The 18144-nt window shown below is 43.7% G+C and overlaps 1 protein-coding gene and 1 non-coding gene across 9 annotated transcripts in view; one reads left to right on the top strand and one right to left on the bottom strand.

Moving 5' to 3' along the window:
- The first annotated feature begins 657 nt into the window (after positions 1 to 657).
- trnai-uau (transfer RNA isoleucine (anticodon UAU)) lies at positions 658 to 750 on the top strand. The gene is given in 2 exon segments: positions 658 to 695; positions 715 to 750. It is a non-coding gene; the product is annotated as a tRNA-Ile (tRNA).
- A 304-nt stretch (positions 751 to 1054) lies between these two features.
- Positions 1055 to 18144, bottom strand: part of LOC111850515 (glutamate receptor 1-like) — a 70682-nt gene continuing 53592 nt past the window's right edge. For 2 of the 8 annotated variants that reach the window (XM_023824468.2, XM_023824481.2), the window contains 5 exons: positions 14397 to 14595; positions 13492 to 13739; positions 11076 to 11190; positions 8747 to 8881; positions 1055 to 3333 (listed from right to left, as the gene is read on the bottom strand). In XM_023824468.2, coding sequence (XP_023680236.1) covers positions 3166 to 3333; positions 8747 to 8881; positions 11076 to 11190; positions 13492 to 13739; positions 14397 to 14595 — 865 coding nt within the window. In that variant the 3' untranslated portion in view covers positions 1055 to 3165. The other 6 variants (XM_023824514.2, XR_002839819.2, XR_011985166.1 and 3 more) reach the window with 6 other exon arrangements.

Genomic DNA, 18144 nt, shown 5'->3' with positions numbered 1-18144 from the left:
ACAAACCGTAAGCTTCTGAAAAATACACCAACCAAGCCCATAGCTAGGTCTGAGGTGTCCAGCAACCTTGCAGTCAGGACCCTCGATGCAGACTGAACTCCCGGCGGCTTCAAACTCATAATTTGACCAACTTCCTATGTGTCTTCTTAGGAGCGAACAAATTTCGGGGGGTGGGGGTTAAACCTGTCGGACACCAACATAACTGCACACACTTACAGCGATCCCAGAACCGGAAAACGCGAGGCCACAGAAGTCCGGCACTCACTACAGCAGAGCTTTTCCAGCTCTGACTTCGCCGGTAAATCCAGGTCCAGCCTCGTCTGCCCCCCCAGTCCCGCGTGCAGTTTCAGGCACCTTCGCTATTGGCTGAACGTCTCTGTTAAAATACCGCCGATGCTTCCGTGTTAAACAGAGCAGAACTGTCAAGGATATAGAACTCCTCGGTGAGGTTCAGCGGCATTTATTGTAATCGATACCAAAACATCGGATTCCAGTTTGTCACTTTAATTATTAAATAAACTAATATAATTTCTAGAAGATTCACCGATAAATGACGCAACTTAAATTTATATACAGCGTTCATACACTGGAACCATTCCAAACTTACGAAAAATATAATTAGTCAATATAAGGGAGAAATTTACAACGGAAAAAAGTGCTCCAGTGGCGCAATCGGTTAGCGCGCGGTACTTATACAGCAGTGCAAGCGGGGCCATGCCGAGGTTGTGAGTTCGAGCCTCACCTGGAGCAAAAACTTTGCTTCTGCAGTATTACGTGGTGACACAGTGGCTTAATTAATGTACACTTGTGATTGAAAGGTTGTTGGTTTGAATCTCCCGGCATAAGGACCAAGGTGCTCCAAATGCAGAAGGCATATTCTGTTGTTGTGCCGTGCCGTGATGCGTGACCAGTGACAACTAATCAGAGAAAAAAAAAAACTTTCAAAGTGACTGGGGCTTGATCCAGAAGAAATAAGAATCCACTTCATTCTACATATTTCCTCAAACAAGAACATATCACACTGTTCAAAAAGGAATACTTGTATAAATGTCTCTTTTGGAAAAGGCTGCATTTATTTATGAACACGTTTATTATTAATTTTCCACTGGTAATATGTGAAATCACAAAGTAACAACATGGTCTTAAAAACAACAATATTGTGGAGCTGAACACATAAGATTAACCTTTTTATAGTATTTCAGCAAACAAACTGTGAAACCATATTTTTTTTTAATGGACCATACCCAGTTAATTTCCCTGCAAATGTCACAAAATCAACAAGACTAAACTCAAAACAAACTAAACTGAACAAGACGTGTCATGTCTAACTCAACACCAAGTTTAACAAGATTTACATACGTAAGTATTCCGTATACAATGTTTTTATGCATTAGGGTATAAAAATGTTCTTTAAAAAGTAGAATATGTTTCAAATATATTTGAAAAGGGCTTTTATATAGTTCTGTGCTGTGCCATAAAAACAACAAAAATTATATGATTATTCTAATCAATTAATTGTGATGGACAATATCTGTCCATCACAATTAATGTCCAAAATCTGTACAGTGCTCTGTAAGATATGATGTTTTTGGAGTAATATTTTTTTTGGACATAAGATTAAACTAAGATATTATGTATAACTGTGAGGACCTTAAGGGGTTTCATCTAAGTGCAATTCTTATGCTTTCACATCCAGTTTGTGTGGACCAGTATATACAGAATTGTGTACAGTAGTTTGTGTGTGTGTGTGTGTGTGTGGACAAAATATAGCGCACAAAGTAATAAACGGAAAACCGGAAGCTGTCATACACCTGTTTCAAAATCAAATTCAACAAAAAAAAAAACTGTCCAGACATTGTAAAGACATACAGCGGTGGGTTAATTGCAGTTGTCCTTGTATCTCTTGGCACAAACGTGCCAAACTGACTTGAGTCAATCCCTCTTAAAAACAACGGCGCAAAACCACTATTTAAGAGCCATAAGATCTTTGCCAGAATAATACTAATTTATAAACATCAGAAAAATATTTGTATCTTTCTGATTGGGACATTACACTATTTAAATGTAGATATGCTGAAAAGAGCATTTTTTCATCTGGCCATTGTACAGATGGCAAACTGGCAATTTGCAAATACGGCTTCACAAGCATGCAAGATACCAGGACAAATCTCACATACATGAAGACGGGCATATCAAAGACATATGTGAATACCGGAACTGTCCATGTCAACATGCATGTGGACGCGGAGGTGTATGCCCCTTTACAGATCCTCCAATTAGATCCGATTTTCAAACAAAGGCTTTTCTTGGATTTTGACTTGATTCGAGTAGCCAGATGTGTTCCCTGTTCTCTCAGGCTTCTCACGAAAGCTCTTCCAGGACTTCAGACAACTTGTTTCCTTGTGAATTGTACTGTACTGCCCATAGTGCGTCATATTTAATTTGAGAAAGTGGTCAAAATAATAAAATAGTATAACAATTCATCCAATTCCCGTGGACTCATACCCAATGCAAGATATCGGTGAGCTAGGAACCTATGTTTAAAAATGGGCAGATAGAGATGAGTACAGCCATACCTGGGATTCTGCTAAATTATATTAATAATAATAATAATAATAATAATAATAAAAACAATAATGGTCCATAAGGACTTCGTCCTTTGGACCCTTAATAATAATAATAACAGACAATGCATTAAGCAAATTTTTTCTACTTCCAACAATAATTCTTAGTACATTCTTTTTATCATCTACTTAAAGATATGACAAAGAGCGGAACATAACAGAGTGGGAGGAGCCTTTGGGTTTCTGTGAAGTGACCTTTCATGGCAGCGGTGATGTCACCACTGACAGCTCAGTAGTCAAAAAAGAAAAACCACAGGTGATGACAGGAGGCAGGACCATGGTGCTGGCACAGCGCAGGAATTAAATTTTGGGGGATTTCCCTCTTTCATCACGCGCTCGTACAATCCTTTGCTAAGTCCAGATGGCTTCATTATTGCAGTGGATGAAAACGATTTCTCTAAGAAAAAAAAAATCTCTCTCCACAGTTCAGAGTGAATTGTCTGATCATGGCATGGATCCGCTCGACGGCAGGGCCTGTGATAGCCTATAGCGGGACGTAGCTCGTCCTGTCTATTGCTCACTCCGTCCAGCTGTGGCACCTTCACATTCCCGACACGCCGATGGCCATACCGGCCGCGTGGCTCACGCACGGCAGAGTCTGCGCCTCCTTCGGGAAGTCGTGCGATACTATCCGCCCGTTCTCGCCTCCGCTGCCATTCCGGGTCATTCTGGTCAAAGTGGAGCTCAGCATGGCGTTGTTGATGATTTGCTGAATGGGGAATAGAGGGACGCAAGATCAGAACTGGACAACACCACGGTGCAGCAGATATATACCTTCTTCAGTAGGCCGCTATGGCGTTTACCGCCACCCAAACCACACTTTTTTTTTCTTGTGGAGCCCCCTGTTGGCCACAAAAAGTCAATACACTAAATATTAAATACACATTCCTTATTTAGGAGATGCTGAGGCGGGATGTTCTGCTAAAGTGCTAGCTAGCTATGATGTTCTGAGTCTACTCGCTAGCTATTTATTTAGTCTTTGAAACATCTGGGTTGGGGTCGGGGGTGGGAGTTCCTGAACAGCCCCCCCAGTCAGTGTGCACTGATTTTATTGTGAATATAAGGGGAGAGGACAAAAAAAGGAAAGAATCCATTAAGGATGGAAGCTCCTTCTCATCACAACAGTCCTACAGCACGTATAGGTGCCTGGAGTTTGATGGCAAGACTCAATAGATGAGTTCAGTGGTGAAAAAGCAGAGTGGAACAGTGAAAGACCTCATGATGATATTCAGAGCTTTGCCTTGTGATGTATTTGCCAGACACATGTGACACGTGACAAATGACATGCATGCTTTCTGCCCTGGTTACACCCAAGTGAAGTGACTGAACGGAAACATCTGAGAACAAGTTCAGCTACAAAGTGGAAGTGGAAGTTCACAGAAAGGGATCTGATCACACGACCTCAATGCCCAACCTGAGTGGCAGGAGATCCCACCAGCAATGTTCCAACATTTAACAGAAGACCTTCCCAGAAGAGTACAGTCAATCATAGCAACAGAGGATGGACCAACAGCATAATACTACCCTTGGTTTCAGAATGAGGTGTTGGACAAGTTGATGTACTTTTTGTCTGCTCATCTGATCGTGAGACGTATCTGTTCCCCGTTCATTTGGTGTTCCCCTGGTATGTTTCCCAGCTCCCCATGTTGCTCTGTAGCTCAATGGCGTGAGCAGGAGGCTGACGCTCCTCCTGTCATGAGTTTTAGGCTGGCCTGAGGCAGGCCTCCCGTCATGAGTTTTAGGCTGGCCTGAGGCAGGCCTCCTGTCATGTGTTTTAGGCTAGCCTGAGGCAGGCCTCCCGTCATGAGTTTTAGGCTGGCCTGAGGCAGGCCTCCCATCATCTCAGGCCTCCCGTCATGAGTTTTAGGCTGGCCTGAGGCAGGCCTCCCGTCATGTGTTTTAGGCTGGCCTGATGCAGGCCTCCCGTCATGAGTTTTAGGCTGGCCTGAGGCAGGCCTCCCGTCATCTTAGGCCTCCCGTCATGAGTTTTAGGCTGGCCTGAGGCAGGCCTCCCGTCATGAGTTTTAGGCTGGCTTGAGTCAGGCCTCCCATTTCTGTTACATGTTGGTTTTATCGCCTGGTGTCTGTATGGTTAATTAATGTCTTGTTTATGGTTACCCTGCCCATGCCTTGTCTACGATAGCTCTCCGTGTTTGTTCCCATTTCCTAGTCTGTAGTGTGTGTCAATTGTAAAGTACCCCACATGTTCCTTGTGCCCATAATGATTGGTTGATTTGGTTATGGTTCTTACCTGTCTTGTACTGTGTCTAATTAGCAGTGTATTTCAGTACCTGATCTCAATCTGTTCCTTGGTGGTTCATTGTGGCTTTTCCCTGTGTTTCCGTTGGCTTCCTTTGTCATGCCCCGCCATAACAGTTTTGGCCATATGGTGTGTGTCTGTCCAATAGTTTGCCTTTAATGATGTAGTTTTTCTCCCATGCTATGAAGGTTATCTTCCAGGATGTCATGCCTCAGAGAACCCAAGGATCAGGGGTGATTGTAGAATTTTTTTTAAGGTGGGGGTGGGGGGGGGGGGGGGGGCATCAGAGGGGTTATAATTCATACAGAGGGGCTAACCTTATCATAAGCCAGTGATATGTTTTGAATCGGTGAATAGCAAGGGAGGACCAATCAGTTTTCAGCTGGGGCCAGTGCCCCTGTGACCCCGCCCCTGTATACACCCCTGCCAAGGATGGAACTACCAGACACCCACTGCAATGCAGACTTCTTAATGTTAATGCCATAAGGCTTTTGCTGCAGTTTCTGCAAGGGTACCTACAATAGCAGTCAATAGCCGGGATTTCGCACAGCAGAATGGTGAATGCAGAATTTCTCCTCCCACATCATATTTCTGATTTCAAGATTCCACTGAGGAACATGCTGTTGCGGTTTCAACCCTTCTTGACAAATGCCTGAATTTCATTTTCGAACGATGGCTACCAGACAAGTAATGGCCCCTTTTTTTCGAAGTCTGGCAAAGTGAAGAATTACATTCAGAATGGCTGTTGTACATTCTAGAAAGAAATAAGCAGCATGAAAGATCTCTCAATGATTTTGGGGCATCTGTACAGCACTTAGCTCACAGTCCACTAAGTTGTGAGCAAGATATCAGGAGAAACTGCTGAATATATATTGCCTGCAGCCCACTTTCACTTTCCCTGCCAGAGCTGTGTGAAGCCGGCTAATGATCCGAATGTTTAATAGCACTCTGCCGATGTATAATAGCCGATGTATAATAGCCGATGTATACATTTTATAATCCCAACACGCTCTGAAGGATCTGAGAGGTTCTCGCTTCTCAGCTGATGCAGGATGATTAGTTTGATGGTGGTGGGTGACGGACGCCGTTACAAAGTCGCGTTTGTGCCGACGAGCTGAATGAACAGGCACCAAATCGCACAGCTGCAGACCATCAGGTAACATGTCCTGTAGATAACACAGGCCGGTAAGCAGGACATAATGCACACACACCATCTTCCTAGATGAAAGCAGAGGGAGGAAATCGAAATGGGGGGGGGGGTGTCTTTCAAAAGCACCACAAGGCAGTTTGCAAAACAGAGAAAGGCCAAAATATTCCTGTCTAACAAGCTGCTGAATGCTTACATTCTTGCATTTACTGCTTAAATCCCGGATTGAGTTTCCGATTCATGAATAATACAGATGCCAAATGACACTCAGGAATACTGAGGGACGCCGGTTCAGGGGCAGAGCAGTCACCATCTTAACATCGCCTCCTTTCATCAGACAAGACACCTCTGCTTCTCTATGGCTGCCGGCTGTATCTTTTATCAACTTAAATACACGGGTCTGCATACGTTATGCTTTTTAATATATCCTACGCCCCTCCAAACAGGGTACTCACAAGGCAGATGGACAGATAATGTTTTCACCGAACGTATTGAGACAAAGATTCTCCTTATGGAAGGAAAAAATGCAGACATGACAGACAGGGAACTGAACATACGGCAGCCTTTGCTGTCCCCGGCACTGAGGTCCTTCTGCACACTAATCGCCGCAAAGCTGCTCTCTTTTGATTAAATTAATCGGAAGCACAGTGCAACGCATCTACTTCCCGGCAACGTTTGCTCACAAGAAGCCTTATCTGTCAAAATTCAGCAGCACAGAGCCACTGTTTTCCATGATTGCAATTCACCATAACTGGTGCGGCTACACTAATTTCAGGTTTACATTGACTTTCTGCTTTGTGTTTGCACAATCTAACCAAGCAGCCAATTTGCTCAAAAGATGCGCTATTATACAAAGCCATCAAAAAAATGCAATTAGATGCTTTTGATGAGTTTCATCGGAGACCAGTAGATAGTACACAAGCACAAACACAGCCCAAGTAACTCATTTCAGCTATGCAAAGTTTTGTTTTTGATATTCTATTTTAAATTACCTAAGATTTGAGACACACACCCAGCAATGTCGGTAAGCTAACTACCAACATTTTTCACCTGCCAATAATGTTTGCAAAACAAGTCGTTTTTGATGCATAATTAAGTTCCAGTTGAGATGTCAGGTGTCCATGCAGGAAGTGATGTGTCCATCTCTCCATGTTCCAAACTGCTTATCCAACACAGTCAGAGTCAGTCTGCAGCCTGTCCCAGGGAATGAGGTGGGGGGTCACTCTGGATGGAGGCCCCGCTTCTCTGGGGGCCCTAGGGTGACAGGGGTAAGGGGGGGGTTCTAAGTGGGCCATTCAGCTATTTTTGGAGGCGAAAGAAAAATGAGGGGCAATTAGAGACGACGGAACATCAATAACATGCTAATCAAAGTGCGGGGGTGTTAGTAGTAAAGCTTACTGATCAGGGAGGGGGGCTGGAGAGCTGTTGGTAAAATTCACCAATTGGGGGTGGGGTGGGGTATCATGCTCATGGATCGATCGGCCAAATTAAAGAAGCTTAATGACGAAGCTTTTGCCATGAGCTTAGGCTGCAGCCCTGCATACCCCCAGCCTCACTCGGCCCCTGAGGCTAAGGGCTAACATTAGTCTTCAATTTTTGTACAATACGTTCGTTTAACAGTGTTCTCTTCTCGTCTGTTCGCATTTTGTCTACCATTCCAGCGGGATAGTATCAAAGACACGGGGCATGTATTGTAAGACTTGTATCTTTGCTCGGCTTTCATGTTCTGTTTGGCTACTTTGTGTCGGTTTGCTTGGCAGTGAAACAACCAGTGGGCTCCATTGTCAGAAGAAATTTGGGTGGGAAGGAATATACCATTACAGCCAGGAGGGGGGGGAGGAGACTTTGTCTGTCCTGAAAACTGTAACTAAAAATGCAAATAACAGACATAATGTAAATGATCATATTATGTTACATTCAAAAATGAAAATTCTGTCTCCATGGGGCCCCGGTTTTTGGGGGGGCCCGGGTGGCTGTCCGCAACTGCCTGCACAGGACACATACACAGCATGGGAAACTCAGGGTCATCAACGCAGTGCAACACAAAGAAAACATGCACAGTGTCAGGGACGGCGAGAGACACGCAAAGGTGACAATGGAGAGGAAAATCATGGCAAAGTATGAGGGCAGACATAAATACACCTTTGGATCACCATCAGCACAGGTACTGTTACGACCCAGAGTTATGGAACTCCATTTCCCAGCATGCAATGTGCCTGCATCCCAACTGCCTTTGGTATAATAGGTGTTTGTTATCTGACTGATGAGCTAGTAGGACATTACATGCATTTGGTACTCATTAGGGTTTGTGCCTATATATATATCTATCTACCTGGGCATGTGTCTGGTTGCGAGATTGTTAGTTTATGTGGTCCATGTATATTCTAGCTTCTGTGTATGACTCTTCTTCTGGTTTTTGGATTTCGACCACAATTTGGATTATTTGCCTGGTTTGTACTGAAATATCGCTAGATCCTGACTACGGTTTTTGTCTTGCCCCTTTTGGACCCTGGATATTGGACCCTAGCCGAGATCATGACAATGGAGAACCTCCCGGCCCTTGGCATTTTTCCGCACTGAAGTTTTCGCACTGCGTCACTGCACCTTGGTATAATAAGCTGATCTCTGCATCTCCAGCGTGTAGTCCCCTCTGTTCTACACGTGACAGGTACTCAATGACATGAAGTGAGAGGTCTGAGGATCGCAGACGGACACCTTCATTCGCCTGGACTCGGTTCTGGACTTGTAACAGAACTCCACCAGGGCCACCAGCATAGCCAGTCCCAGTCCTCCGATGAGGATGTAAAACACCCCAGCCACGTTGCTGAGGCTCAGAGCGCTGGTCTTGTCCTACAGACAGAGAGAAACGGGGTCACAAGGAAAAGCAGACGGAAAAGCACTCGTCGACACACAGAGGAACATAAATGCAACCTTCGTTAATAACATCGCTAATCAAATACATTAATCAAGCCATCAAATGCATGCATTGTAATTATATCAACAGTAACTTTAATTAGAAAATACAGAATAATGTTTAATCTAGTCAAAAATAATAGATATGAAAAAGATTATTAATTAAGTGTAATTCTGGTATATTTAACCATGTCTAAAGTGTAAAGAAAAACAAGACAAGCAAAATATACTTTTTATCGACAGGAACATGCATTCATGCACATATCACAAGCTTATCAGAAGGTTCTAGCTAACTATCCTGAGTGGGCTTCCTGTCAAGTCATAAACCACCAATCCATTAATACGATTAAACAATGAAAGTAAAAATAACGTTTTTTTTCCATCTTCAAATAGCGGAATTTCATTTTCATAATGCTAGAATTTGTGGTTGTGGGTTTAGGACGTTCTGCTCTTCAGTGACAGATTCGCTAATTCCATGCGGTGAGGAGAAGCTAAAATCTGACGCTAACTGCTAACGGGACCAATCTTCACGTCCCATTCGCTGTCAAAAAGGAGGGCAGCAAGGCTCAATGGCGTTTATTTAACGCTGTTACTGTTGGCTACATGGTTACATGTGGCCACGGTAATCATGGCATCGCCGTAGAGGGGCTGTGGGCATGACTGACGCGCATTCTGGTTTGGGGACTGCGACCCAGGCCAAGGAAACACGGTCTATGTTCAGTTTAGGTAATCGATCCGCTTCTGTAAGAAAGCATGCAGGCCGATTTTAAGGATGCTTTAGCGGAACGCTGTTTACTGCCGATATAAACACTGGTTACGTCAATTGATTTTTTTCCTTCATGTTGACATTTATATGCTTGTGCCTGGATGGTGCTACGATGTTTTTACCGAGTAACTGTGTACCTTCCATTACGGAATGACTGTTTCAGATGGACAGTTACAAATATGGCAAAAGGTTTTGATTTTTTAATGTAAAAATGTAACTGTAAAGAACTTGCACACATTTGTGCTGAATTTATTGACATAATTGACTATTACTTCAACATTATCACAAAAACTAGTAATGATCTGCCATTAACCGAAAAAATCTGTTATTTTAATTAATAGTTGCACAGAAGACAGGTGTAACTTTTTGGGCACGTCAGTTAACTGGCACAAGAAGGTAATTTATTTGACTCCGTATTTACGGGCTCAGAGCAATTAAAAATGCAGATGTTCCATCGTCGAGAGGACAATTTGTCCAAATGAGACTGATGGCGGGTCGGTGCATCGGTGAAATCGCAGTCGCACAAACCACAATGCAGCATCTCACAGGGGTCAAGATGAAGAGGCGACTCGTTGAGGTGAATGGCAGGCTGGAGATGAGGTGGAAAAGTGCCCGGGATAAGGGGAAGGAGAGCCTTTTCTTTAAGGGCATTAACGACGTCTTGTGTATTAGGAAAGAGCGACTCTTGGACTGACCTTTCTTGCGGAGTCCTTGCTTCCACACTCCCCTTTATCGTACCACCATTTGTTTTTCAGTTTGTCTAAGACGGCTTGCTCATTGAGCTTCAACACCGCGAGGTTTACGGGGATTCTTCAGTCAGGGAAATAACATAAATAACATTATCCATGTTATTTTATGTTATTTTGGACACAGTAAATAAACAGAAATAGGTTCTTTACGTATTTACATGTTAAAGGTATCATAATAAAAATCTGAAAGTTAATGACAAAGTGATATGAATTAATACTCCATCTAGCCTTATTTCCTTCCTCCCTACTGCAAGATGTGTATTACTATATCACTTTGGGTAACCGGCACACTGTAAACACTCGGTTATGCAAATGACATGACCAGTCTGGTTCATTTTCGTCCCCAGTAGAAGCCCATTAAATATCAACAGGTGCAAATTGAGCGACGTTGCAAAGAGGCCGATCCAAACTCAAGTAAGCCCATTATTTCGAACTGAGGTGTAATAAGCCCCGGCTTATCCACTGGAGAGTGGATGCCAACTGCTGTGCCTGGTGGCTCAACAGCGCCGCCCTACAGGCAATGTGGGGATTTGCAGCCGACGTGTTTCTGCAAGTGTGACTGCCGGTTACCCCCCAATGTTGCGGTTAGCACTGGGTTGCTCATACTCAGGCTGACCTTGGAGTCACCTCCCCCGCTGCCGCACTCTCCCTTGTCGTACCACCATTTGTTTTTCAATTTGTCCAAGAGTCCCTGCTCGTTCAGTTTTAACACTGCCAGGTTTACTGGGTTTCTTGAAATGATAAAATAATACTGGTCAGCATTTAGTGAGATAACTTATGGTGAGATATGAAAACAATCTACTTTTCAAAAAAAAAATCTTGATCCGGTTACTGCAGCTGGTGCAAATCTGAAACCATAAACGTCGTTACAAAAAAAAAATTAAAAAATTCTCTTTTCCAATCAGAAATATTTCTCAGTTAACAGAGTTATTAAATTAGACGTTAATAAACAGCTCGCAGTAAAGAAGTTATAAAATAAAGGAAATATTAGCTAAGCATCGGATCTGTTTACGTGATATATGTTGTTCTTGATAATAAATAGTCCTCAAAATACGAAGGTTAACTGGATACAAGAAACCTCCATATTCAAATGACTTAAGGATTCATTTCCGAGGTGGGAGGGCAGTGCGTAACACTACTGACATGATGATTAATGCTTAGGTATTTCAAATTGTTTTCCTTCACAGCGATTTGACATTTTCTGCTGTCTGGAGAAGAGCTACATAGGGCAAAAAGTATGAGTCAGTTATTTATTTATTCTGCCTGTGACTCTCCCACCTGTAGCTGACTCTCTGTATTGTTAGAGACGCAGCAGAGCAGCTATGAGGAAAATGGCGATAGTCTCTCTATCTACAGCCACTTTCGTTATATTTCCTGCGTGGAAGAAAGTCGGAGTGCAATCAGCAAAATCCACATACTAACTGTAGGTAAGGAGGTGGCAGTGTCCCCGTGAGATTACATTTATTGGCGCGAAACATAATCAAGAATGGGACAGACACGTTGACACTGCGTGACTCTGGATGCTGAGAATACTGTTGGCTGTATGCATACATATTATCAAGATCGCAGGAACATTCAGTGAGTGTTGAGGCTGGCGGAGAAAAAATGGCAAATTTAGAGGGATATTCCTATCCATCTACAGATTATGGTCTGCGCAAATGCTTTGGCTATTTCTCCGTTCTGTAATAAGAACAGGATGTTAGATAAATCCTTAAAGAACATGGTGTCAGATGAATACTCAGTTTAGATAGCTAGAGGGGATTTCTTCTCCGCCAGCATCCTATCCGACTGAATGTTCCCCATAATACCACACAACCAAAACATGAATAAGTACCTCAAACAAACAAAAAATCAAACAACATGCAGCAATCATCCCAACCCTGTGATTTTTTTTTTGTATTTTATTGGCTGTCATTTGTTATTGCTGATTAAATCTAATCTCTTTCCTGGGTCACATTTTAAGCTAATTTGCATGAGAGTTCTGATGCTGTGAAGTTCCTGTCTAGTCAGGTGCATCAAAACAACGCGACTGCTTTGAAGTTGTCTCTCAGGGAGGTAATTAAAATCTTTAAGGATAATTAATGATTTTGTAGCCTATTTTTAAATAAACGTTGAGCCTCTATATATTTCTGTATTTGATTTACATTTCAGGCAATTTATATATATATGGAAACTGTGTGTACATTACACTAAATTTTATACATTATATAGTTAAACATTGTATGTAACTTTTCAATCGAAAATGACACATTTGCTCTCACACATTATACTTACTTATTCTTTCAGTTTGAAATAGGGTGTAGTAATTTACGGCGAGTTATATTTGGTTAAGGCTAAAAGAATCTATTTTCATATGGCTGCAAGTCCCAGATAAGCTGTGCTCTTAAAAAGTTATTAATTTCAATTAATAAAAAAGTTTAATCACTGGTGAGGAAAATCCTGATGAAAACATTTTGAAAAGAATATTCACACTATTCTCGAAACTTCACATCACTAATATAAAAATCTATTTAAAATGTATCTAGTTTGAATATCAATTAGACTATTTTCCTGCATCTGCCATTTTGTACACTTATAATAATACAATTTCTACAAGTAAACTAACACTTGTATCACTAGAGAACAAATAATTTTATGTCTCAAGTCTCAAACATTACTATTACTCTTATATTTAAATATTTATTTTCTTAATATTATGTTTTTCATAATATTCTATTTCTGTACGGTGTACTTTTTAAATTTGCTCCAGTTTTACTTGCTGTCCATTTTGCACTATATGTGTCTTCTGTGATCTATGTAATTGTTACTGTATGCGGCAGAATTTCCGTCTGGGATCAATAAAGTTTATCCTCATGTTAATTTTAAGTCATCAAAGCTTCTGGCGAGGGATTTCTGTAGGGCTCTGCCAAAACAATACCTCAGCATTACAGTTCCCACCTGGGCTGTTACCGAACATCGCTGGCGTAAACACAGCTCGTTTGCGATCACGGTTACGGCCGACCCCCGCTGGCATCGCCGGCGGCGTGCCGTACCTTAGGGCCGATCCCTTGGGCGTGGCCACGCCGTAGCCTTTGGAGTCCAAGTTACCCCCGACCTTCATGGTGTCGCAGGGCTTGCGCTGCTCGATGTACTCGTTCATGGTGGACTCCAGCAGGTAAGCGTACTTCCCCTTCGACTTCCTCACCCTGAGCACGCCCTCGTCCGTCGTCTTCACGAACACGGAGGGGTCTGCCGCCTTCATGTAGGACCACATCTTCTCGAAGACGGCGATCTTGGACCTCTGAGAGTGGCGAGAGGTGGCTTTTGTCAAGGGGACTGCAGTACAGTGCGTAACAAATCGGTCAGGGTGTGAGGAGTGTGACTGCCCCCATCTTCAGAAAAATATCTGAAACAGAGGCAGCTTTTGGAAGCATGATTGCCACGGTAAGCCTTGGGATGATAATGTAACAAATTTATTGGTTTCAGGACAAAAAAAAATCAGTCAACAAGCTGTTTAACATATCTGTACATATCTTCCGCACAGACATTTTCCGTTTAAGTATCATTTTTTTTGACTGACTCATTCAGTTCTGTTTTTGCCATTTTGCTACTAATTGCAGTTGTAGCCACTGGCTACTGAGGATTCAGGCCATACTACTAAACGCCAGTGTTTCCCAACCCGGCCCTTGAGCACCACCAGACAGTCCACATTTTTACAAATCACAGACATGGTTCAGGTTTAAATTAATAAAGTTTAAGATTTTATCTGTTTGCATTGAATTATTTGTAGGTAATTTTTTTGTGGTTGTTGAGCACCGCATCCTTAATGAAGCTCCTGTGCTTTTGATTGGCTGGGAGCTGGGAGGGAGCAAAAACGTGGACCATCTGGGGGGGGTGGGGGGGGGGGGGGGGACTGGGTGGGGAAACACTGCTCTAAATGGTCGAAGTTCTCCCTCACCCTAAAGAATTCCTTGGTAGAACCACCATCCAAGGTGCCGTAAGCGATCTCCGTCTGCTTGGCCAGATCCTCTGCGCTCTCGATGGGCGACACCATCCTCTCAACGGTGAGGAAGGCCGCCAGGTTGGCCGTGTAAGAGGAGATGATGATGAGGGTGAAGAACCACCAGACTCCGCCCACGATGCGGCCGGAGAGAGATCTACAGAGACGGCAGAGCAGGTTGAGTGAGGTAGAGGGAGTCCCCAAGACTCCTTCTTTAAGCAGACTTTGAATTATATTATATTTTTTAATTACTTGTAAACTGATGTAAACAAAGATCATTTTCAAATGGCATAAGCTTCATTTTGAAATGATCGAATGGTTTTCTGTTTTCATATACATGTAGCAACCATGCTCTGATTCATGTGTCCCACAATAAAACATTTACAGTCAATATACATTTAGTAATTTAATGAATTTCAACATACATTATGTAAATGTCCATTTTCCATGGCCACAGGTCTTATACAGGATTGTGGGGGTATGGAGCTTATCCTGGAAGCTAAGGGCACAAGGCAGGGAACAACCCAGGATGGGGCGCCAACCCATCACAGAGCACAAGGCAGGGAACAACCCAGGATGGGGCGCCAACCCATCGCAGGGCACAAGGCAGGGAACAACCCAGCATGGGGCGCCAACCCATCACAGGGCACAAGGCAGGGAACAACCCAGGATGGGGCACCAACCCATCACAGGGCACAAGGCAGGGAACAACCCAGGATGGGGCACCAACCCATCAATTCAATTCAATTCAATTTTATTTATATAGCGCATTATCACAACATTACATTGTCTCAATGCGCTTTACATTTCTGCCTCGTAAGGACCCCCCATTGAGTAAGCCAAAGGCAACGGTGGCAAGGAAAAACTCCCTAAGAGGAAGAAACCTTGGGAGGAACCAGACCCAAAGGGGGAGCCCATCCTCCAGGGGCCGGCAGATGAGTCAAACAAACAAGATGATATGACTAAGCTAATACAGGGGTTGAAATATATGTCTCAATGCAGCGGCCGACCGGTGCAGGCACGGGGTGCTTGATGCACGATGGCAGGATTAATAGACACACAGCCGCAGGATGGATGGCGAGGCATCGTGTTGAGCCAAGGGCAGGCAGGTTGGAGGGTAGTTGCCGGAGGTGGAGGTAGTTGTCTTGCAGGCCGCAGAGGCATAAACTCTTCAACGACATTGTGCTCCATGGAGCACACCCCAGAAAGGGTGAGGGAGGAAGTAAGAATAATTGTGTATTAGCCAGAGTTGAGGAAATCAGAGGCAGTGCAAGCAAAATGATCGAGTGCAATATTCGTCTAGGCTCCGGCAGATCTGAGGGCACAAGGCGGGGAACAACCCAGGATGGGGCACCAACCCATCGCAGGGCACAAGGCGGGGAACAACCCAGGATGGGGCACCAACCCATCGCAGGGCACAAGGCAGGGAACAATCCAGGATGGGGCACCAACCCATGACAGGGCACAGTCACCATTCACACCTATGGACAATTTAGCAACTCCAGTTCATCATGGTTCAGTTTTTGGTCTGTGGGGGGAAACCGGAGGAAACCCCACGACGACACGGGGAGAACATGCAAACTCCACATACATAGGGCCAGGGCAGAGACTCAAACCCTGGTCCCAGAGGGGTGAGGCAAGGGTTAACCACCTTGCCACCCCATTAAGTAAACATAAGCTAAATATTGGAAGTACATTGTGCACTGTGTGCAATAAAAAATAATCATACCCCATCACGCTATTTTAAACAAGTGAATAACTTACAATTAAGGTCACAATGATCTTTGGGTTGCCGAACTTTTCAGCCTAAATAACAGTGCCAGAAACTCGTGACCCTCTCATTAGATTTTGCCGACCGGGGGAAGGGGGGGTGATGGAAGATTTTGGCAACCATTTTAAAAGAGTGGTGAGGTGGCTCTGAGGCTAGGGATCTGTGCCAGCAACCGGAAGGTTGCTGGTTCAAATCCCGTGAATGCCTGGAGTGATCCTACTCCGTTGGGCCCTTGAGCAAGGCCATTAACCTGCAATGGCTACATCCTGGGTATGATATTAATCTACATCCAGCCCTATAAGGAGGTCCTCCAACTCACAGAGAAGAACGTGAGGGTTGGTGGCAGGATTGACACTCCAGCCACTGGAAAAAAACTCACACTGGTCCATTCAGGCTAGTGTGATGCTGAGGTATCACCTGCCACATGGCTGCACTCAGGTTCTCATCCCTGAGGTGGTTTGTCGTGTGGTGGGTGCAGTGACACACTGTAATCAGTGCATGATCCTTACCTCCTCTTTAAAATCCTAAGTAACATACTGGGAAAATCATCCCACTTTAAGAAACCCTGATCTAAATATTGTTCCACGAGAGTGACGGAAAGTGGAGCACCTGAGAAAATCCCAGATTTACATGCGCACCCGCGAAATTAATGAGGATTCAAAACACCCAGCATCGCGCTGGGATATAAGATAATACATATTCAACGTGACATAAACATGCAATAAATTCTCTTTGAAGGGTGTTAAAATGTGGAAGGGTGTTCCAAAGGGAAAACCAGCCATGAATTCAACTCAGTTTATAAAAGTAACCAGCAGGTTTAATGAACATTTGAATATTAATAACCTGGGTTTCATACTGAAAAAGGCAGCAGTTAGTGTTCACTACGGCCGAGTTCTGAACAACAAGCCCCGGGTGTGTGGGCCGGTCTCCGAATGCCGTGGCTCCCTGAACAAACACGCAAAGACGGCCACCGAACTAGTGTGAGGTTCTGAAGCAGAAACAGCACGAACAAATATCTGCACGTTTCGCGAGGCGACACGAGCGCAATACGGCGGAGAACATAAGCGGAGGGGAGACAGAAAAAGAGCACAGGAGAACGCGAATGTAGCAGGCGGACAAAACAAGACAGCTTAGCGAAAACGTCGGGAAGCGGCGAATTTAAGAAAATAAGGGATACGAGGAAGATTGAAAATGAAAACTGGAGCATAAGAAACAAGTTGGTACACAATCATCAAAAAGTTATATCATTCGATAACAGCATTATTATTACACAATTGAGCGGGTCTTGATCATAGGTGTGAATTACGGGGGGATTGTAACCCCCCCTAATCACGTCTCCCCTTATATGGGTGGAGACCTCAACTCCCCCAAAGTTACGCCTTTGGTCTTGATAATGCAAAAGAAGGCAAAATAAAAAACAAAAAGCCACTTGGCAACAACCTAAACACCGAGGCCAGCTGGCTTCTCGCGTTAAGAATGAATCTGACCATGTTGAAACAGTGATTTTCAGAGACTCACTGCATAGCCAAGTCAAACACAACTTAAGACGTTAAGCTACTGTGAGCTGGGTTTAACTTTAAGGGAACTGTGTTTGCCTAAAATCACACCATGCTAATCTGTACGTAGCTTCTCTCCCTAAGACGTCTCCACGTTTCCCTACACATTTACACCTCAAATGAATAAAACAGAACTCGCAAAAGGCTGCAAAACACAAAAATCTAATCTTACATTTTTTTTAACCCAAAGACTTCCAGTGCAGAACAGGATTCAGAAAACTGAATTCCATCGACCCACCAACGGGATGTCGGGATTGGAGGGTGAATCAGAGAATCTTATTTGGCAACCTTTATACACTGTGAAGCAAGGCTTGTATTTACGCGTCAAATAACATAGACTGACAAAATTACGGCTGTTGGTTCTGATCCTGGACCCTTA

The sequence above is a fragment of the Paramormyrops kingsleyae genome, chromosome 24 (assembly GCF_048594095.1).
Source record: "Paramormyrops kingsleyae isolate MSU_618 chromosome 24, PKINGS_0.4, whole genome shotgun sequence".
Lineage (NCBI taxonomy): Eukaryota > Metazoa > Chordata > Actinopteri > Osteoglossiformes > Mormyridae > Paramormyrops > Paramormyrops kingsleyae.
The sequence above is the reverse complement of the archived record's forward strand: the minus strand, read 5'-3'. Positions and strand labels throughout refer to the sequence as shown.